The 23,249-nt window shown below is 40.2% G+C and overlaps 1 protein-coding gene across 1 annotated transcript in view; it reads right to left on the bottom strand.

Annotated features, from left to right (window-relative positions):
• Positions 1-23,249, bottom strand: part of LOC143275198 (calpain-5-like) — a 100,959-nt gene that overhangs the window by 5,338 nt on the left and 72,372 nt on the right. Inside the window, exons 6-11 of the mRNA XM_076579168.1 lie at positions 21,213-21,409; positions 19,928-20,005; positions 18,290-18,467; positions 10,820-10,942; positions 1,955-2,151; positions 1,304-1,422 (exon numbers count right to left, since the gene is read on the bottom strand). Of these exons, the coding sequence (XP_076435283.1) occupies positions 1,304-1,422; positions 1,955-2,151; positions 10,820-10,942; positions 18,290-18,467; positions 19,928-20,005; positions 21,213-21,409 (892 nt within the window). The remainder of the gene's footprint in view (positions 1-1,303; positions 1,423-1,954; positions 2,152-10,819; positions 10,943-18,289; positions 18,468-19,927; positions 20,006-21,212; positions 21,410-23,249) is intronic.

Here is a 23,249-nt window from a genome sequence, read left to right as displayed (position 1 = left end):
AACACATCAGAAAGAGAGAGACTAAGAGATATACATCTGGAAAGAGACTAGAGACAGTCAAGGTGAGAGACTGATAGAGACAGTCAAGGTGAGAGACTGACAGAGACAGTCAAGGTGAGAGACTGACAGAGACAGTCAAGGTGAGAGACTGATAGAGACAGTCAAGGTGAGAGACTGATAGAGACAGTCAAGGTGAGAGACTGACAGAGACAGTCAAGGTGAGAGACTGATAGAGACAGTCAAGGTGAGAGACTGATGGAGACAGTCAAGGTGAGAGACTGATAGAGACAGTCAAGGTGAGAGACTGATGGAGACAGTCAAGGTGAGAGACTGACAGAGACAGTCAAGGTGAGAGACTGATAGAGACAGTCAAGGTGAGAGACTGATGGAGACAGTCAAGGTGAGAGACTGACAGAGACAGTCAAGGTGAGAGACTGACAGAGACAGTCAAGGTGAGAGACAGTCAAGGTGAGAGACTGACAGAGACAGTCAAGGTGATAGACTGACAGAGACAGTCAAGGTGAGAGACTGACAGAGACAGTCAAGGTGAGAGACCAACAGAGACAGTCAAGGTGAGAGACTGATAGAGACAGTCAAGGTGAGAGACTGATGGAGACAGTCAAGGTGAGAGACTGATGGAGACAGTCAAGGTGAGAGACCAAGAGAGACAGTCAAGGTGAGAGACTGATGGAGACAGTCAAGGTGAGAGACTGATAGAGACAGTAAAGGTGAGAGACTGATAGAGACAGTCAAGGTGATAGACAGTCAAGGTGAGAGACTGACAGAGACAGTCAAGGTGAGAGACTGATAGAGACAGTCAAGGTGAGAGACTGACAGAGACAGTCAAGGTGAGAGACTGATAGAGACAGTCAAGGTGAGAGACTGATAGAGACAGTAAAGGTGAGAGACTGACAGAGACAGTCAAGGTGAGAGACTGATAGAGACAGTCAAGGTGAGAGACTGATAGAGACAGTCAAGGTGAGAGACAGTCAAGGTGAGAGACAGTCAAGGTGAGAGACTGACAGAGACAGTCAAGGTGAGAGACTGATAGAGACAGTCAAGGTGAGAGACTGATAGAGACAGTCAAGGTGAGAGACAGTAAAGGTGAGAGACCAACAGAGACAGTCAAGGTGAGAGACTGACAGAGACAGTCAAGGTGAGAGACTGACAGAGACAGTCAAGGTGATCAGAGACAGTCAAGGTGAGAGACTGACAGAGACAGTCAAGGTGAGAGACTGACAGAGACAGTCAAGGTGAGAGACAGTAAAAGCAATAGACCCAGACAGACAGGGACAGTATCTACCACGGGTGCCGTCAGCCAGAGTGAATCCCTCCACACTGGAGATGGTGACAGCAGTAGCGGCCACCTTAGGTTCCCCCAGACATGTCCTGGGCACACTGGGTTCATCCTTCACCAGCTCTCTGGACACATCATTATCATCATCATTATTATTACAATGATGAACATGATTTTTTCTATTATTATCATTATAATAATGATTATCGTTATCATCATTATTTTTATTCTTGTGTTTGCATGCAGGTGCATGTACATGTGTGTGTGTGGGCCTGTGCCTCTGTGTGTGTGTGTGTGTGTGTGTGTGTGTGTGTGTGTGTGTGTGTGTGATGTGAATGGCTGTGACACATTCAATAAAATGTATAAAAAATACAAGCATATATGCATTTGTGCAGAACTGCATCTGTGTGGGTGGGTGGTGTGTGTGTGTGCACATAGTGCATCCAAGTGTTTTAGTGGTGATCACCTTCAAAGACAATTCTATCAAAATACATATACATTATCAGTTGTGACAAAGTGACTACTCCCTGAGAACAGTGTATGGCTACCTGAATGGAGGGGTAAAAACAGGTTACACATGTTCACAGTTCCCACACAGCCAGCATGAAACATGGGTGTTGCATCCCATGAACACAGAAAGAAAAGTGAGTCACTCACTTGGTAGCAATGGTGGCAGCTGTGTAAAGTCTAAGGAGGTACCGACCCTCCTGGCCAGGGTCAAAGGTTGAAGGCACCAGCAGGTGTCTCCCTTTCTTGACCCCAATGCGGGACAGGATACTGCGAGCTTGCACAAAGGGCCCTGCATGCACACGGTCCATGCGGTCGTGCATGCGGTACTTGCGGTTCAAGTCTGTCTGTTGAGGAGATCAGATAATTGTTGTAGTACAATATTGGGGAAGGGGATGACAGCTGAGTGGCCAGAGCATTGGACTTTCAGTCTAAGGGTTCTGGGTTGGAGATGGAGATTTTTGTGATCTGAAAGGTCAACATATGAGTTGGTGTGCTTGTACCTAACCCTCTTCAGTGCTGGGCATTATTTTGGTCGTGCTTCCTCTTTGCCAGGTGGTTTTGTTTGCAGAGGGAAATAATCAACGAAAAATGCCAGCATCAGACAACTGCAAGAAAGTATACATAATCCATACTTTTCTGAAAGGAAAAGAAACAGTTAAAAAGTGAACCATAAAAGTAAGAAAAACAAATTTCGCTTGCCTTCTGAATATATTTTGTATTTCTTTTTATCACAACAGATTTCTCTGTGTGAAATTCAGACTGCTCTCCCCAGGGAGAGCGCGTCGCCATACTACAGCGCCACCCATTTTTTTTTTTTTTTTGTATTTTTTCCTGTGTGCAGTTTTATTTGTTTTTCCTATCGAAGTGGATTTTTCTACAGAATTTTGCCAGTAACAACCCTTTTGTTGCCGTGGGTTCTTTTACGTGTGCTAAGTGCATGCTGCACATGGGACCTTGGTTTATTGTCTCATCCGAATGACTAGCGTCCAGACCACCACTCAAGGTCTGGTGGAGGGGGAGAAAATTTCGGGGGCTGTGCCGTGATTCGAACCAGCGCGCTCAGATTCTCTCGCTTCCTAGGCGGACGCGTTACCTCTAGGCCATCACTCCACATATGTTGTAGATTGTTAGAAAAAGAAGCTGAAATCAACCTGGAAAATATGTGAAAACTAAACACTAAATGGGAGTCATAATTGATGAATGACTGAAATGGCAAGCTCACACTGATTGTCTGTAAAAGGTTGGCACGCAGTCTGTTTTTACTCAATCAGCTCAAACCTTACACAGACAGTGAAGCTCGCAAAATGTTCTTCCACGCTCACTGTCTTTCTCACGTCAACTATGCATCTGTTATCTGGAGCTGTGCTGCAGATGTTCATCTTAAGAAACTAAATTCTCTCCACAAGAGAGCAGCCAGATTAATTCTACCAGATCACTCACTGTCAACTTCAGAAAAACAAGTCAGATTCAATATCCTTCCACTTCAAAAACAGCTAGAATTCAACGAAGCATTACTTATGTACAAAACACACAATAACTTGGCACCACAATATCAAAAACACCTGCTTACATGAGCCTCATGCCAATACGGCTCCAACAAATACATTTTACCACGTACCTGAATTGATATGTTCAAAACTAGTTTTGCATTTTCGGGTGCATCCCTGTGAACTCCCTTCCTTTGCACATAAAATGGGCAGTTCTCTGCCTATTTTCAAATTAAGTCTGCATAAATATCTGCGCCCCTTCCAACAGTAAATAACTCTGATCTTTGAATTACTGTAGGCAGTAACAAAGAGGTCAGTTATGTCTCATTTATTGTATCAGTTATTGTTGTTGTTGTTGTTCTTTTTTTTTTTGCTTTCTCATTTTATCTTGTTTTGTTTTGCTTCCTTTGTCTTTTTTTATTTTCTTTCTTTCTTTTCTTTTTTCGTTCTATTTTTCATGCATGCATAAATCTATTCATTTTGTTCTATCATAATTTCGTATTTCTGTATTTCTTTCTTTTTTTATCACAACAGATAACTCTGTGTGAAATTCGGTCTGCTCTCCCCAGGGAGAGTGTGTCGCTATACTACAGCACCACCCATTTTTTGTATTTTTTCCTGCGTGCAGGTTTTATCTGTTTTTCCTATCAAAATAGATTTTTCTACAGATTTTGCCAGGAACAACCCTTTTGTTGCCTAGGTTCTTTTACGTGCACTAAGTGCATGCTGCACACGGGACCTCGGTTTATCATCTCATCCGAATGACTAGCAGGTGTAGTGGAGGGGGAGAAAATATCGGCGGCTGAGCCGTGATTCGAACCAGTGCACTCAGATTCTCTTGCTTCCTAGGCGGACGCGTTATCTCTAGGCCATCACTCCACATGTGACAAATGTCCAAGTAATATTAGTGATGGTGGTAGTCACTGTAGCATGTTTTCTTCATTATGTATGTATGTCCTTCAGCATGAATGCCTTTTCCCTTCATTTATGTGTGTGCTACTTGTAATAGATGTAGATTAGCAAGGACAGATTTGAAGAACAGGCTATGCCTAAAATCTTAATCCTTGAATAAAAACGTTTTGAGTTCTGAAAGAAAAAAGAACAAACAAAAAAAAACCCAACACTAAATGGTTCACCATACCTTACGTACACGAGTCATAGATGACAAAAAAAAAAAATTTGAAAAACCTTCTGGTATTCTACACATATCAACTCCATGCAGTTTTTCCCTTGATTTTCGGTGATCAAAGGAGAATTTTTGGAAATTACCATACACAGAAACACTATTTTGTTAATAAAAGCAATCATTCACTAAAATAAACCTAAACAGTCACATATATCATGACAAAAAGTATTATTTAAAAAAAGATAATTGTCATGAATCGACGTGATAGGAGAAGGTTGCCACATGCTTTCGCTTCTGATGCCATCTTGAATTTTGACATTTGACCCAGCAAGTGCTTGGCAATTTTACCTGCAATATGACTTCAAATGACCTTTTCTCGGAAAACTAAGCTGATGGCAGCTCCAGTGAAGAGAAATGAGAGCTACAGAATGTCATGTCTGACAGTGATACCCAATCTCCCTTTGTCAATTCCAGACCACAGCAGACAACACCATGCATGAGTGTTTCGTTCTCATCCTTCGATCTCAGTTAACTAAAAATATCACCGTTGTGATACACTAATGACGAAAACTGGTCACTGCAAATTATTTGTTGGCTTATTTTTTTGTCTTATTGATCATTTTACATTAATAAATATATAATTCTGCTTTGACACATCACATGCTGGATCTAGCAGTTCCTGCTTGCAGACGAGCAAGTGCTTCGCTATTAGAACTCAAGACAAGCCGAGCACTTGCATGAACTATATTGATGCTGCGCTAGTTATAATCTTATGTGTCCATGATTTATGCATTTTTTCACATGACAGTGTGTGTGCATGTGCTTGCATGCATGCATGTGTGTGTGTGTGTGTGTGTGTGTGTGTGTGTGTGTGTGTGTGTGTGTGTGTTTCCATTGCATACAAGGTTGTGTAGGAAAGTGTCAAGAATGAATGTGTGTGTGTGTGTGTGTGTGTGTGTGTGTGTGTGCTTTTTTTTCCCCTTTCCTACAAGGTTGTGTATGAGTGTGTGTGTGTGTGTGTGTGTGTGTGTGTGTGTGTGTGTGTGTGTGTGTGTGCCTGTAACATGTAATGCCAATGGCTAACGTGTGTGTGTGTGTGTGTGTGTGTGTGTGTGTGTGAGTGGGATTTTGTGAGTGTGCAATTTTTTTGTGCACATTTCTGTCAGCTGAAAAAAATGTGATTTTTGTTTTTTGTTTGAGGAATGCAGGTTACAACACAGAGGATCCAGGATGACATAACCCTCTCCCCCCTTTTGAACCTGGAGTCTACCTGGAGGATGTCAAAACACGGGCTGACATCAACCAATATGTGCAGCCAGTGGTCATGCTTTCTTTGCAATCGGGAGACAACAAAACTGTTTCATTTCGGTCAGCAACTCATACAGTGAATAGATCCGATTTTGTTCATATAAATCAAAAGTTTTTGGGAAGTCTGGAAAAATCAATGTTAGACAGCCACAATTAGTGAAAGACAATGAAAATATGGGTGGGTGGACAAAAGTGATCAGTAAATCAACAAATATAATGCATTACACAAAGCAAACGAGTGGTGGAAAACTCTCTCTCTTTTTATTTCAATGATATTTTACAAGTAAATGCTTTTATTTCATTTCAGGTGTTCAGAAGAAGAAGAAAAAAAATCACGCAGACATGATAGATATGTCAGTTTGACTTTTCTGAAGAAGTGATAAGACAGCTTGCAAGTATGGGTGAATATGAAAAAGTTTTAGAAGCATCTGACAAAATTGTATTCACTAAACATTCCATTTTCCTGTTAAAAAAGAAAAGAAAAAATTTTTAAAGAAAAGAATTAAAAAAAAAAGAGAGAAAGAATTGTAAAAAAGATGGTATGCAGAGTTAAAGAAAAAATAAAAACAATGTGATGTGTGTTACCTGTGGAAACCACCTGTGCTTTGTGGATGGCAGGAGCTGCCGTCTGACTTTTCATGAAGGTAAGGTCATGCATACATATGTGTGGGACTCAAAATGCAAGGATGATAGGGCAGGGGTGGGGTCTGTTTTTGCTGGTTTTTTTTGTCTGTATTTTTTCTTCTACCAGCAACTGATGACTTCTGAAACAAATATATTCAGCTTGTTATTACCAATAGTGTTAGGGGCAGGGAAAAGCTAGAATGGCAGGGTGATGACTTTTAAAAATATCTATGAGTTTGTTTGTCCTGTACATTTCTTTCATAGTTTCTTCCTCAGGATGTTTTTTGTACCGTAAAGTTCGGTCTATTGAGCGCACTGGTATATAAGCCGTACCCACTAAATTAAAAAACAACAACAACTGAACTTCATACACACATAAGCCACACTGGCTTATAAGCTGCACCTATTACCGGTACCGGAACACATACCAAGCGAAAATACTTTGAACTTCATACACATACCGATACTACGGAAAAGCTATCAATACTGTAGATTATGAATTAATAAACACAAGCAGAAACAACACAAAGAAAAGCAAGTGAAAATACTGCAAGTGCCACAAAAAAAAACACAAAAAACCACAACGAAAATAAGATCCATAATTTAAGGATAGTCACTTTTATTCCACGTTGTCCTGCTCACTGAATCCACTGAAATCTTCGTCTTCAGTGTCCGAGTTAAAGAGGGTCAGCCCTGCTTCCTCCGCCATCTTGTCACTGACCTCAGCTTTGCTTTCACTTGATGAACCTGAACGCAAGGTGGAGGTCGCTGCTGGTTCGTCGCTTGCACTCTCGTCCTCTGCAGCACACAGTCTTACGAAAACCACTGATAATGGTGGACTCCTTTATTTTTCCCCATGCTGTCAGCATCCAGTGACAGACTTCAGCAAAGCTAGCTCGTTGTAAACGGCCAGTTTTGGTGAAGGACTTTTCACCACTTGTCATCCAGGTTTCCCACTCGACACGCAGTGCCACTTTGAATGGACGGTTGATACTGATGTCGAGTGGTTGCAAATACTTGGTTGTGCCTCCTGGGATCACTGCTAGAATTGAGTTGGTTGTTCTGACAGCTTCTTTCACAGAGTCAGTTATGTGGGCTCTCATGCTATCCAAAACAAGCATGGCCTTATTCCGGTGAAAGAAACCCCCTAGTCACTTGCCATAGCACTCTACCAGCCATGCCTTCATTAAGGTTTCATCCATCCAACCTTTCTTGTTGACTTTTAGTATGATTCCTTTTGGGAATTTTTCCTTTGGCATTGTGATGCATTTAAAAATGACCATTGGTGGTAGCTTTTCTCCCGATGCTGTGCAGCTCAGAACACAAGTAAAGTGTGTTTTTTCATGACCAGTTGTTCACAGTGATGGATGATTCTCCTTTTTTATTTACAGTCTTGTGAAGAGGAAGGTCAAAGGTCAAAAGTACTTCATCCATATTAATGACGTCTTGCGGACCAATGAAATTCTCGGCTATTTTCTCCTGTGTGAAATTACGGAAGTTTGTTAGTTTTTCTTCAAAGTCAGCAGGAAGCTGTTGACAGAGAGTTGTTCTTGTCCTGACTGAAAGACCTCTTTGCTTTAACTCTTTCATCCCTGCAGCACGGTTTTCCGGTTTACAGGATTTTTACCCTTCATTCCTGGAGGCTGGAAAACCGTGCAGCAGAGAATTCTCCCTTTCCTTCCTGCAGCCCGGAAAATCGGTTCTCGCAGTAAGCGCTTTGAACTTCCGCGATCGCGTCATCAGTGCGCGTCATCTATCCTTGACCGGGTCACTAGCGGGGCAGTATTTATGAGTGGAATGGATGCCAGACACCCCCTTCCCCCTCCCTAGGCCGTGGGAAAGTGGGCGCCGCTACATTCTTGCTGATGTGCTGTGTAGACACACGGACACAGAAAAACGGAATGTGTAGAAAGTTCGGATTGTGACCAGTTTTCTGATGATGAGTTTCACAACGCTCTAACAGATAATGATTTTGATCTGTTTCAAATGAATGACAAGGAGAGAGTGCAATTAGCTGTTGCTACAGAAGCACAGATAGCGGGTGATGAAAAGTTAAAAAGTAAGAAGTGTTAAAATTGTTGTGTATACTTGTGCAGTAACTGGCATGACTGCTTCAAGGTATATCACACACGTGTCACCTTTGTGTGGCACATTACGTGATGATTGTGACATGGACATTCATATTTAGAGACAGTATCGTTTCTGAATAGTTTTTGTTCAAGAATTGTGTAGATAATGATCTGATTCTGGCTCAGTGCCTGCTAGTGTAGTGAAAGACATATATTCTCTTTGAGACAAAGTTCAAATCATTCATGTGATAAGGACAATAGCAGTGACAGTTGTGACAGTTTTTCGTGGATATGACTAGCAGTGTGGCACTGAGATACATGCGAAGCACTACTCGGTGAGTACCTGTATGATGTGCATACTCTGCAAGCAAAACACTGTCCTGCATGTAGTACGTAGTTGTATACATTGTGTTTGACCCCAAAGTCACCTGTTTTACACCTGAGTGTCACCAGAGATGTCACCCTACAGTGTCAACAGGGTCTCAGACAACTTCTCACATCAATTCTGAACACAACAGTATATGACAATCTTAGTGTACTGTAATGAGCCGCGTTACCGTAAGCCTCCAAAATAAGTACCCTGCTTCATACTTTCTTTCTCTTCTCTAAATCCAGGAATGAAGGGAATATACGAATGGTAGGGATCTCAGAACAAGGGGGAGTAATGGTTCATAGAAAAATAGGAACGAAAGAGTTAAGAATCTGAGGCACCAAGATGGCCCACCTTGGAAACCCGCAATGTTCTTTTCTGCAGTGATTGTTCTTGCCTCAGTCTGATCTGAACTGTGGAAACGCCTCGGCCATTCGCACTCTGTGTGTTGATCCAGTCTTCGAGGTGGTTTTCTAATTCAGGCCATCTACACTTCTTGCCTCTGAAGGCCTTTGTCGTTTTCTTACAACACAAAAGTTCTCCACGCTGCTTCCTCCAACGTCGTATCATCGATTCATTCACTCCAAGCTCATGTGCAGCGGCTTTATTGCCTTTTTCGACAGCTAGGTCGATCGCCTTCAATTTGAAGGCTGCATCGTAGGCATTACGCCGCGTTTTCGGCATGATGAGGGTGTGCGCTTGAGCAGAGTAGAACTGAATGCTCAACTGAAGGCTTTAATGTGTGCAGATCTGATTTTTAAAACGTGAACAATTAGCACACAAATCTGAAGCTCATCCAAAAATTAATGAACAGAGATCATGATTTTGGTGAGTTGAAGGGCAGCTAAGAATAGACGAGAATGTGACACTCCCGGGATTGGGAAAATCCGCAAATAAGCCGCATCATTGTATAAGCTGCAGAGGTTGAAGCAGGGAGAAAAAGTCTCGGCTTACAGACCGAACTTTACAGTACATTCTTTATATACCTTTAAAAAAAAAAAAAAAAAAAAAAAAGATGTGTAAGAACAATTCGGTTTCTTTTTGACATTCTCTTAAAAACCCATCGGTTTCCATTGTTACAACAGGTCAATTGTTCAGGTGGGAGTGGTCAGTCTATTTTCAGCAACAATATCAACAAATATATTGTTAAAAAAAAGAAAACTGACAGTGGTTTGTGAATAATTGATATTTTTGTATCCTTGGGATGCTACATTAGTAGTGTTTACTGTATAAACTCTTTCAGCCTGTTGTAGACTGGTCCGTGCAGATCTAGAGATCTGCCATGTGTTGCGATGCACTTGAAGTGATGGGAGCATCTCCTTTACAGCAGAAATAAAAGAATAATCAAGATATATTAAAAAAACAACCCACAAGAAACATGATTCAAACTGTGTTATTATGTCCAATACAATCACATCTATTCATTGCACAAAGAAGAAAACAACAACATTGCTTTAAATATCAAATTTAGTCAAATGACGTCTGATGCGCCACAGCAGTGGGGATTAGTCTGCTTGCTTCATAACTGAACATGCATGGTTCCATCCCGCTCGCATTCCTTTCTTTTTTTTTCTCCCAAACTTATTTTTATGTATCATATTTAATACAGACCACTTTTTAACATTTTTTTTAATTCTATCTTTTTTCTCCTCATGATTCCTTTACTGGATAAAGTGTGAAGCACAAGTGAGTCTTGAAGGCTTTACTTCTTGTTACTTGATTAAAACTACTTTCACTTTACAAAATATTTGATGAAGTTATACAATTTTGTTGATGCAACTCAATTAGTTTTTGAGTTATGTATTTTTAAATGAATATCTAGGTACATTTTTACCCAGTGTGTATGGCGAAGGTTAATATCCATCTTTCTGTGTCTATCTTCAAGTTTCTCTATCTCTATAATGTGTCAGGTTTTTTTTTTCTCTCTCCCTGTCTCTATCTCTGTTTCACATACACACACACTCTCTCTCTCACACTCTCTCTCACACACTCATTATCTGTTCCATAGTGACACAGACCAGTGTGTACCTTAGTGATGGTGAACCCAATGCAGTAGTTCTCCCCACGGGTGCGAAAGTTGGAGGAGCGGCGATCTTCCTGTTCCAGTGACACCAGTATCTCTTCCTCATCCTCAAACACCTCCATTAGAAACTGCAAGGTCAAGGTCACCAAACAGACTTCATTGTCACAGGTCATCACTGGAACCACCAACATCATCAGCAGTAACACTACCACTACATGCACATGCATCCAAGTATGAAAATACATCTAAATCCTCACATCAAATTTTTCATCAGTTATCTTTTAACCCGTTCAGTGCCAGCGAATTTTGTGACAATGTGCTCTCCTCTTGCCATGGAAATTTTGAGGATTTAGGGGTAATAAATTAAAAAAAAAATCTAGAACAAAATAATATGGGATTGACAAAAAAAACAAAAAAAGTTTTGTGGGGGAAAATAAATGTGAATCCTAAACATGGGCATTTTTTTCCAAATCATTTTGAATCTACTGAAACTGAAACTGTTTAATGTCATTAGCACACAAGCCATGGGGTTCACAATTTCATGTCCAAGAAAAACGGACATTAAACATAAACAAAGTCTCAGAGACTACTCCACACATGCAGACAACAGTCTCTCAGCGTGCATGTGAATCTCCATCTATGTATATACAAAATAGGCCGACACCTTATCAAAGGTAGTGTAATGGTTACTGTTCAATAAGTAAGTAAGTAAACCACCAAGCACATTAAGAATAAATAGATAATCTGTGTGAACGATAAGCAGAATGTTTTCAAACTGAAATCAAAAGTTTTCTTGCTTTACTCGCTTCAGCAATGTATTTTGCCAAGGATCTAATTACTTCGTCATTATCAGCTATTAACACATCAACTACGTTTTGCCTTCTGATAACAGGCGCCTTAAACAGGTTACATTTCTGTCTAATGGGTTCGTACGCTTCACATGCAAACATAAAGTGATATTCGTCTTCGGCAGAATTTGTTTTGCATGCTGGGCACTTATTGGTTTCTGCTGTGTCTGATATGAACCATTTTCTGTTTGCATTCAATCCAAGTGTCCTTGTACGAAATCTGGCCAGCATATCTCTGTGCCATTTATGTGTTATGATATACAAATATTTTTCAGGCTGTAAATTACTATTAAAAGAAAGAAACCAAGTATACTTTTCATTCTCTTCCATATGACCGTGCCAATTTTGTTGGAATATACATATCAGGCGATCCTTGAATTCTGAAATAAATGCGTTATAATCCCCTACTTCCTGACTTAACCAAACAATACCAAACCGTTTACAGTAAGTAGTTTCTTTATATTAGATACCCAGTTATACTTCCCATTTTCGTGCTGCTGCAATAACATTTCATAAGCTTGTCTACATAACCTTGTCATAGGTAATTTTAGCAGTTTTAACCAATATTTAATACTTTTTAAATATGTACGGATATACAAAGGGTATCTCCCAGTTTCACCATAGACCATTCTGTTAGAGGAGTGTAAAGGAACATTTAATAAATGCTTAATGGCAAATGTATGGACTTTTTCCATTTGGCTATTATTGTACATCCCCCATATCTCTGCTGCATATGTTCAAATGGGTTCTACCTGGGAATCGAATAACTTCCAAAAGACTGATGGTTCATTTGAATTTAGCTTTTTTAGTGATCTAAGGATTTCAATGACACCTTTTTTCCCTTTTCTACACATTTCTTCCCACCCTGCATTTAGACTTAACTTTGTAGTGAATGTCATCCCAAGATATTTATAACAGTTTGTCACCTTTACTTCAAAATTTCCATACCACCATTTTTCATATCTAGAGAGATGCCCACCCATTCTAAAGACCATTACATTTGTTTTGTCTAAGTTGACAGTTAACTGTAAATGGTCGGCTTCCTCCTTCAGAATGGTCAGCTGGTTTTGCAGACCAACAACAGTATCAGACATAAGAATGACATCATCTGCAAAGAACATTAAGAAAACTTCAACAGCATCCTGAATCATTTGAATACCATGTCTGCCTCTTTTACTAATTTCTACAGCTAACGAAAATAACTGAGGACTCGGTAAACATCCTTGTTTAACGCCACGAGGGCAGTTAAAAACATCAGAGTATACACCTTTATCACGAACACATGAAAGTACTGAATCATAAACTCCTCGGAGAGCTTTGTATATTTTCCCATTGATATCATTTTTCCTTAATACATCCCACAAGATATTTCTGTTGACAGAATCAAATGCCTTTCTAAAGTCGACAAAAGCTAGAGTTTTGCATTCCGAAGGAGATATTTCTGAACAATTGCGTACAATGTGAAAATATGATCTACTGTGCTATATCCTTTCCTAAAACCTGCCTGTTCTTCTATTATCTTTTCTTTGTTTTCTGCCCATTTAGTAAGCCTTTTGTTCAATATATGCGTATAAACTTTGCTTAGAACACTAGTTAGCGCTACTCCCCTATAATTGTCTGGATTGTTCAAGTCTCCCTTTTTGTGAATTGGCACTATTATGGACTTAGACCATTCCTGAGGAAATACACCAGTGTCAAAAATAACATTGAACAATGTTACCAGAAAGTCTATTATTGCTAAATTTGCGTTTTTAAACATTTCACCTAGTATCTTGTCTGGACCAGCGCTTTTTCCACTTTTCAAATGTTTTATACCATCAATAACTTCCTCTTTGGTAATTGGATTATCAAATAAGGGCTCCTCATTGCCTTCAGCCTCTGACACTTCAGTTTCATCATCTTTGTGAATAGTTTCAAAATCGTTAAATACCTTGAAAAAATGATTGTACCATTGTTCCTGACTGATTTCATTATAAACTGTTGCTTTCTTGTTGACAGCTCTTATTGTTGTCCAAAACAGCTTTGGATTATTGACCGATTCCTTAAGTTTACTGATCTTGTTTTCATCACATTGTCTCTTTTTGTCTCTTTTCATTTTAACATACTCTTTTCTTTCTTTAACATAAGCTTCTTTCTGTGCAACTTTGTGTTCCTGTGATTTGGCTCTCTGAAAACTCTTTAAAAGCCGTCTGACTACATTCTTCTTTTGTTTACATTCCTCATCAAACCATTCATTGAATCTGATTTTCTTTCTTCCAACCACTCTCACCATACAAGCCGCAGCTCCATACATAGCCTTTATAAATGTTTCTACCGAACTATTAACATCAAAAATGAGACTTTCATGGGCTCGGCCTAGACACTGTTTAAACTCTTCAGACTCTAACTCCTCTTTGAAAGTTTCACTGCATTCATCAGACCATACAAGTTTTTCTTCCCCACATACATATTCTGGAAACTGACGTACATTTTCTGACAAACAGTTTCTAAGAGACAATTCAACTGGAAGGTGCCAGGAATATAGACACTCACCAACGTGTAAATTACATCTATTTAACAGTTCATCTTGAATAATGAAATAATCAATAACACTGCTTCCCTGCGAGGAAACAAAGTAAATTCACCATCAACATCATTCTCACAAGAGCCACTGACAATAAGTAAATTGAACAAGAAGCAAAATTCTAACAGTGATTTACCAAAATTACTGATAACATGATCCTTTGAAGAACGTCTCACATCCTCCCTTTCCTCATCCTCACTGTCATCATCAATCACATACATCCTCATGTCCTCCACTCTCCCTTGTTCAGAACCCGTTCTCGCATTCAGATCTCCACACACCATAACATACACATCATCATTATCTGTACAATGTAAAACATTTTCTTCAAGTATATGAATGCCATTTCTTAACTCTGTGTTGTTATACGCCGGTCCTCCTTCAGGTACAATGTAACAGGCAAACACAATCACATCTTTATCAGTATTCAATAGACTCTTCTTAATCTTCACAGCAATAACATTGTCACACTCTAGTCTAATTTGTTCCACAAAATGTGCAAAACATTTTTTCACAAGAAAAAGAACTCCACCAGAATTTCTGCCACGATCTGAAAGTTTTTTTTGCGGGAGCACTAAATTTAACGAAATAGTGGAAAACGAAATTATAATCAAAAGAACTATCAAGAAATGTTTCTGTTAAACATAAAAGTCAAAAGAGCAAACATAATTCATAAAAGAAACATCACTTAATTTATTGTACAGGTTTTCAACAGTGTAATTCAAGAAGGTTAAGTTCGATGCCTGATGGTCTGCCTCATGCTATTTGTTATTACTGTTTGAACGGAGATTTCTTTCATTTTGAATCTAGATAACTAGTGAAGATAATTTTCATGCAATAAAAAGTCTATTCCCACCTGTACAGAATGACACCCAGAAAGAAAACGAACAAAATACAGCTGGAAATAATAAGAAGAAGAAAGGCAAGGCCTTCAAGACTCACTTGTGATACACTTAGAGAAATAAGAACAGCAACAATAAAAATAATTAGTTTGTTTAAATGTGTTCTCTATTTTTTATCATAATTATATACAACATATGCAGCTTCATGTAAAAAGAAATTTTTAAAAGGCTTTGAAGCAGATTCAAATCATGGATGTTTGGGTCAAGAATGTGTGATTTTATAATGCACTGTGCTAATGCGGGTTCAACAATTACGTTCAAAAATTATTATTTGAACATGTTCTTTTAGCAGAATAAATCGACAATGGTGATCAAAGAGACAATGCTGGTTAAATTATGTTATTTTGGTGTATCTCGAGCATTTAAGAATTTCTTTCAAGTCTGAGTTAAAGGAGACGTTTCCATATACACTGATATAGTCTCTAACACATTGAAATATGTGTCCGTTTTTGTATGTCTGCAGAGATCCATGTTCGACAACCTTGTCTTCAAACTCACTGAGGAATTACGACACCGTCCATGCAATTTCTCTTTTATGTTCATTATAGTTAATTCAGTATCCACTTTAAAACATTCATATACAGTAAACACATCAATGATTATTAAAGAAATTTTTTTTATTTGGTGGTAAAGGAGACGTTGCCATCGCGTCAGGCTTTGCAAATATGTTTTGTCAATATCTGCACACACCAGTGTAGACAAGGCTGACATTAACTCAGTGAAATGGTCAATTCAAATTTTCTATTATCTTCATTCTAGTTAATTTAGTGTCCACTTTAGAATATTTATATGCAGTAAACACATCAATAATCCAGTTAGTGTCACTGTTGTGTTCTGTCCAGAATTTGTATTTCTTTGCTTTTAATTGCAAACAAGAAAAACAAGGTCATGGCATCTTTTTACCAGACAATCAGGCAGCTGCAATGGGGTAACAGCATCTTCATAATTCAGAACGAGCATCAATGAAATAAACCGTTAAGGAATCGGAAATACAGCTAAATTTGGGAGATGTACAACCTATTACTGGTATGAATGTGAAGATATTTTTTCCGACTATGTTTAAGCCAAATTTGGTATTGGCAGACAAAGTATTTCCAGAGAAAATGGCAATGTTAAAGTTTACCACAGACACACAGATACACACACACAGACAACCAACACCAGCTTATAACATAGACTCACTTTGTTTGCACAGGTTAGTCAAAAATGAAGTGCTCTTCTATAGTGCTGTTCTTCAAAGAGAGGTTCACACCGCTTCACAAATTAAACATAATGAGAAAAAAACAACAATGCTAAAAAAAAAATCAGATAACAAACACTCACGGCACTCCACAAATTACACGTTACAAAAGAGAAAACAATTATCAAGAAAAATTAATAAACCACAAAAAGACACACACACACACACACACTTAATTCAATTCAAAAGACTTAATTGTATCATATGCACAAACACACAAAAAATACACACATGCATAGTCGCACATGCATGCATACATCTGCTTACACACATGCATACATACAATGCAATGCATGCACAGATATAAACTTACTAACCCCAGATAAACACAGCCACATAGCACCGCCATGCCCCAACACAACACACCTCCCCTACCATCCACAGCCACATAGCACTGCCATGCCCCAACACAACACACCTCCCCTACCATCCACATAGAACTGCCATGCCCCAACACAACACACCTCCCCTACCATCCACAGCCACATAGCACTGCCATGCCCCAACACAACACACCTCCCCTACCATCCACAGCCACATAGCACTGCCATGCCCCAACACAACACACCTCCCTACCATCCACATAGCACCGCCATGCCCCAACACAACACACCTCCCCTACCATCCACAGCCACATAGCACTGCCATGCCCCAACACAACACACCTCCCCTACCATCCACAGCCACATAGCACTGCCATGCCCCAACACAACACACCTCCCCTACCATCCACATAGCACTGCCATGCCCCAACACAACACACCTCCCCTACCATCCACATAGCACTGCCATGCCCCAACACAACACACCTCCCTACCATCCACATAGCACTGCCATGCCCCAACACAACACACCTCCCCTACCATCCACAGCCACATAGAACTGCCATGCCCCAACACAACACACCTCCCCTACCATCCACATAGCACTGCCATGCCCCAACACAACACACCTCCCCTACCATCCACAGCCACATAGCACCGCCATGCCCCAACACAACACACCTCCCCTACCATCCACATAGCACTGCCATGCCCCAACACAACACACCTCCCTACCATCCACATAGCACTGCCATGCCCCAACACAACACACCTCCCCTACCATCCACAGCCACATAGCACTGCCATGCCCCAACACAACACACCTCCCCTACCATCCACAGCCACATAGCACCGCCATGCCCCAACACAACACACCTCCCCTACCATCCACAGCCACATAGCACTGCCATGCCCCAACACAACACACCTCCCCTACCATCCACAGCCACATAGCACCGCCATGCCCCAACACAACACACCTCCCCTACCATCCACATAGCACTGCCATGCCCCAACACAACACACCTCCCTACCATCCACATAGCACTGCCATGCCCCAACACAACACACCTCCCCTACCATCCACAGCCACATAGCACTGCCATGCCCCAACACAACACACCTCCCCTACCATCCACAGCCACATAGCACTGCCATGCCCCAACACAACACACCTCCCCTACCATCCACATAGCACTGCCATGCCCCAACACAACACACCTCCCCTACCATCCACATAGCACTGCCATGCCCCAACACAACACACCTCCCCTACCATCCACAGCCACATAGCACCGCCATGCCCCAACACAACACACCTCCCCTACCATCCACATAGCACTGCCATGCCCCAACACAACACACCTCCCCTACCATCCACAGCCACATAGCACTGCCATGCCCCAACACAACACACCTCCCCTACCATCCACAGCCACATAGCACTGCCATGCCCCAACACAACACACCTCCCCTACCATCCACAGCCAGCTCCCTTCCCCACCACCCATCCCACCAACGCCGACACAGTCTCATCTCACTCCTCCCTTTCAACCACTCCCCCCGCCCTCTTCTCCCAACTGCCTCGCCCCCACACACCTGAGGGTTGTTAAGGAAGGTGTTGTGATTGCCACACCCCCCTGCCCGCTGTGGGCGGCGCCATTCCCCGGTGTGCACCTGTTCCCTCCAGGTCTTCTTCAGGGTGAAGAAGGAGGTGTTCATCATGTGGCAGATATCCAGATGAGTGAAATGACGGCAAAAATCCTCAAATGACATCCTGCCAGGATGAAGAGAAAAAACAAAACTGCTGATGTCAGTGAAATAAGATAACTGAAGAAGAAAGGGAAGGGGTGTTTTGTTGTACATAGAGAGAGCTACCACTCTTTATTGTTTGTTAATCCTGTTCTCTCCTTGCCTCATTATCTTTCATTTTGAGTGACATGTTCAATGAGGCTTGAATGTCCTGTATTGTCCGTATATTCTGTATAGCATATTCAGGATTAAAAGCCTATGCCAGTTTTGAATAAATGCTAATTTGTGTTTGCTGCTGTGTGCACATGCCAAATGACTGTTTTAAGGATAAGCCCAAAGCTTCCTTTTTTGAGGGAGTGTCTGGGTTTGTTCCAATGTACTTTCTATTTACCTGTGTGCCACCTCCTGTGTGCTAGCTAAATTGATAGCCTAAGCAGCATTGACTTGAAGTGGTGTACCTTGTTCACTCTTTATTGTTTGTGGAATTGCCTGGCCATTCAGTGCTGGGGTAACTGAGTGTATTAGGTCAGAAATTGTTGTTTTTATTTGTGTGGTTCAAGGTATTTAAAAAAAATTTCATCATAACACAATCATATAATAACGTACCTTGAAATTTACTGTCTCAATGGAAGGTGCAATAGAAATCAACTATTATTGTCATTATTATTATTATTATTATTATTAAAAGAAGAAGGTGACAATGATGGCAAGATGTTGATGCTTTTGGTAATGGAAACAATGATTAAAAGAACCAGAATGTCATCATGATGATAATAACAGTGAAGAAGACGATAAGAAGAAGAAGAAGAAGAAGAATGATTATTATCATCATGATCATATATTCTTGCTCTTTTATTCATTTATTAAATTTCAAAGCACAGGAAAATAAATTCATTATTCAAACAAACAAAAACAAAATCCACATCTCGTTATGCAACAGGGTACAACTGAGAAAGTAGAAACAGTCACATATAACACACACTGAAACAGTCACATATAACACACACTGAAACAGTCACATATAACACACACTGAAACAGTCACATATAACACACACTGAAACAGTCACATATAACACACACTGAAACAGTCACATATAACACACACTGAAACAGTCACATATAACACACACTGAAACAGTCACATATAACACACACCAACACATAAAAAATACCCAGACAAGTGTAAGCACTTGTCGAATATTAAACAACACAACAAATGTCCATCTTTAGAACACAAACACACACACACATAAGTATAATTGGATCTTTATATTCCAAGGTGTTCTTTTTATTTTCTGATTTTTTCTTTTTTTCTGCCAATGAAGAAAGCTACATATAAAGACACAACAGAAAAACAAGAATAAAAAAAAAAAAAAAAAAAAAAAAATAATGTCCTCCATCACTTGCATGCAACAAAACTAACCACAGAAAAACTCAAAGACAGAGAAAAGAATCAGTTATACCATGGACATGTTGAACTTACCAAAATTCTCCATTTTCATCAAAAGTGAGACCCAGCTCTTTCTTCTCATTTTCACTCACTTTGTTCCACTCAGGGGCCCTGCACATACCAGGCATCAACACATGTTGTAAAATTTGACTTGACTTTAAATTAATGGGGGAAAAAAATTCAGTTGCTTGTTCTCTCGGTCTGTTTGATGTATAAAATAAAAACAACACATGGAAATTACACTTAATTACAGATCTTTTGAAATGCATGTCACTGTCATACACATGCTTTTTTTGTGTGTGTGGGCATGGGCGTGTGTGTGTGCACGAGCGTGTGTGTGTGCGTGTGTAGGGTATTTTTGTTTTGTGTGTGTGTGTGTGTGTGTGTGTGGCATGCACATGCGTGCGTGCATGTGTGTGTTTGTTCTTTTGCTTAATATCTATCCACATTTGTGATTTTAGACCAATATCCGTCATCTCCCCCACCCCACCATGCCTTATATCATCACTACTTTCCCTGTTCCTCTCTCCTCAATTAGCATTAAAAAAAAAAAAAAAAACAACAAAAAAACATATATATATATAAACGAAATAAAACAAACTAACTAGTCAACCAGCAGAATTACAACAAAGAACCAGTTGGGCTCCAAATTAAACTCTGAAGTATTTCAAACACATGCTGATAATCATATAAGACATTTATAATGAAAGCAGATGGAACTGCAGATTTTGTAAATGACATTGGTAAATATGGTGTTAACTGTTCACATTTATGGATGATATGCACAGGGGTAATTTCATGTAATGTGTGTGTGTGTGTGTGTGTGTGTGTGTGTGTGTGTGTGTGTGATTGGTCATACCTATAATTTATAATACTGTCTTGGTGTATAGATGCACATATATGTGTTGCATTTTGTTATTATGCACTATTGTGCATGTGTTATTTCATGTACGGCACTTAGAGCCCATTATATGGGGAGTTTGCGCCACATAAGTACCGTCTATTATTATCATTATTATTACTTTATGTGAAGGCACGACTAATGACTAATCGATGAATTCATTTCAAGTACCTACTGAGGGGAAGACAGAAAAAACTGACGGACTGACGACAGTGCAAAGTGGATGAGGAAATCAGTTGCAGAGACCCAAGCTTTGACACGCAACCAACAGACCTGGAGGAATCTACTGAACAATTATTCAGCATGGTGACCCCAAAGTCTTCAAGGGGGAGGAGGAGAAAATGAAGGTGGAGATGACAATGATGGTGAAGAAGAATATGAAGAAGAAGAAGAAGACCCTTCCACCAGTCTCCTCACCCATCACTCCAAGGCCCTTTCCACTCAGTGCCCCCCCACGGGTTGCGCAGACGGATCATCTGGATCTTGTCACGGTGCAGGAAGGTGAGGAGACCGGTGCCCTTCAGGTGGATGTTCTGCACAGCAGTGATGCTGTAGGCGTGGCCCTTAACCAGACCACTGCTCAGCCGCACCTCCATCTCTGCTCCTGTGCGGGCCTGTCAGTTCATTTGGATGAGCTGAGTTCAGCTAGAGCTTCAACTTTAACTTCAAGAGGTCAAGTTCAAATCTAGTCTTCAAGTTGGGCCAAGCCAAGTCAGGTCAGGTCAAGTCATGTCAAGTCATCAACTCAAGTTTTCAAGTCAAATGGAGTGAAGTAAAGTTATGAAGTCAAGTCATCCAGTCAAATCATCAGGTCAACAAGTCATTAACCCTTTCACTGCCAGGAAAATAAAATTTAATTGAAATCTATTTGCCAGGGTTTTTTCCACAAAAAACAAGTATAAATTTTCCAAAAATTCTGTGCTCTTTATTATTGAAGAAAGACCCATAAAAGTATATATTTTCTGAAAGGTAAATGAATAAAGAATACAAAACACATGCTGTTTTCCCATTTTATATATTTTTAGTGACATGCTGTTGTTTTGAAATCAGTGTTTTGTTTTTTGTCACATTTTCAACTTGTTCATTACAAACATTAGTCAGGTAATTTGCATAAAAACATCATATTTTCTGGACAAATGGATATCTGCAAACACAAAATCATACTAGAACAACCACAATATATATATATTTTTTAAGAGATAGCTACACAATACATTGTGACTTCTCCAAGTGATAAGATGGATGTGAGGCCACGCCCCCTCAGTCTCCACCCCACCTCCTCTTCACCCCTCTCACACGGTCACTTGATTCAGTTCTCATCAGACCGCGTTGGCTGCGTGCCAAGAATATCGCTCTGCTGCTAATTCGGTCATGTTCTGTCGACTGCTAACATCTGTACAGCCGGCATCACTCACTGACAGTCGCATCTTGGCCACTCTCTTGATTGCTCCCTTTATTTTCTATCAGATCGTCCTATAAATGTTCATCACTATCTTCTCCTTCGAATTTACGCTTCAATTCTTTCTGAGCATCAGCTAAAGAAAGAAATCTTGGTTGATTCAGTTCGTCATGATCACATGTCTTGAGCACGGCGTCAGTCCGACATTTTGTTGAGCGAATGAGGAGAGAAGTCAGGCAAACACTTGGACAGTGACCCAACCAAAACGTTCAAATAAAGGACTGCTTCATGACGTAGATGGGGTTTCTAGCTATGAATAGAATCTAGAGAGATTCCCCAGGCTAAAGCTACCACTATTTTTGTCAATGAAGTGAATGCAAACCATGGAAAAGTCAGAATATTTCGATGACGAGTTATCTCGTCATTGTGGCAGCGAAGCATACATGCTTGCCATGACGAGTTATCTCGTCATGCAGGCAGCCTAGGGGTTAAGTCAAGTCATTTCAAGTCACTTTAGATAAGTTCAGTTCAGTTCAATTCAGATCACTTCAGTCAACTCAACTCAAATCAGTCCCATCCAATTCAGTTCAGTTCAATTCTGCCAAAGCCTGACCACATGTTGGATCTATGCATAGGTCAGGCATCTGCTCCCCTCCCCCCCCACCTTTAAAAAAAAAAAAAAAATTTATTATTTTTTTTTTATAAAGCAGATGTGTTGTAGTGTATATGAATCAGTCTTCACAATTAAACACCTTCTTCAAACTGAAAATAAAACTCGGGCAACAGAAGTAATTTCAGTTCAGCTCAAATCAAAGCTGTTCAATCCAGTTCATGCGGTTTATAGCTCAGACAATCATGAGGCTCCACTGAGGCTGAAATCCTTAAAAAACACCTTTATTTATTAACCAGCACTAACCATTCCTATTCAGCAAATTTACAGCATTCATCATTTGAACAACTGATAATCTGAACGGAAACACATGTGTACAGCAGCACACATATGTACATCATTTCTCATCAGGAAACATCAATTGTCACTTATCTTCTTTCATAGC

The sequence above is a fragment of the Babylonia areolata genome, chromosome 30, assembly GCF_041734735.1.
Source record: "Babylonia areolata isolate BAREFJ2019XMU chromosome 30, ASM4173473v1, whole genome shotgun sequence".
Taxonomy (NCBI): domain Eukaryota; kingdom Metazoa; phylum Mollusca; class Gastropoda; order Neogastropoda; family Buccinidae; genus Babylonia; species Babylonia areolata.
The sequence above is the reverse complement of the archived record's forward strand: the minus strand, read 5'-3'. Positions and strand labels throughout refer to the sequence as shown.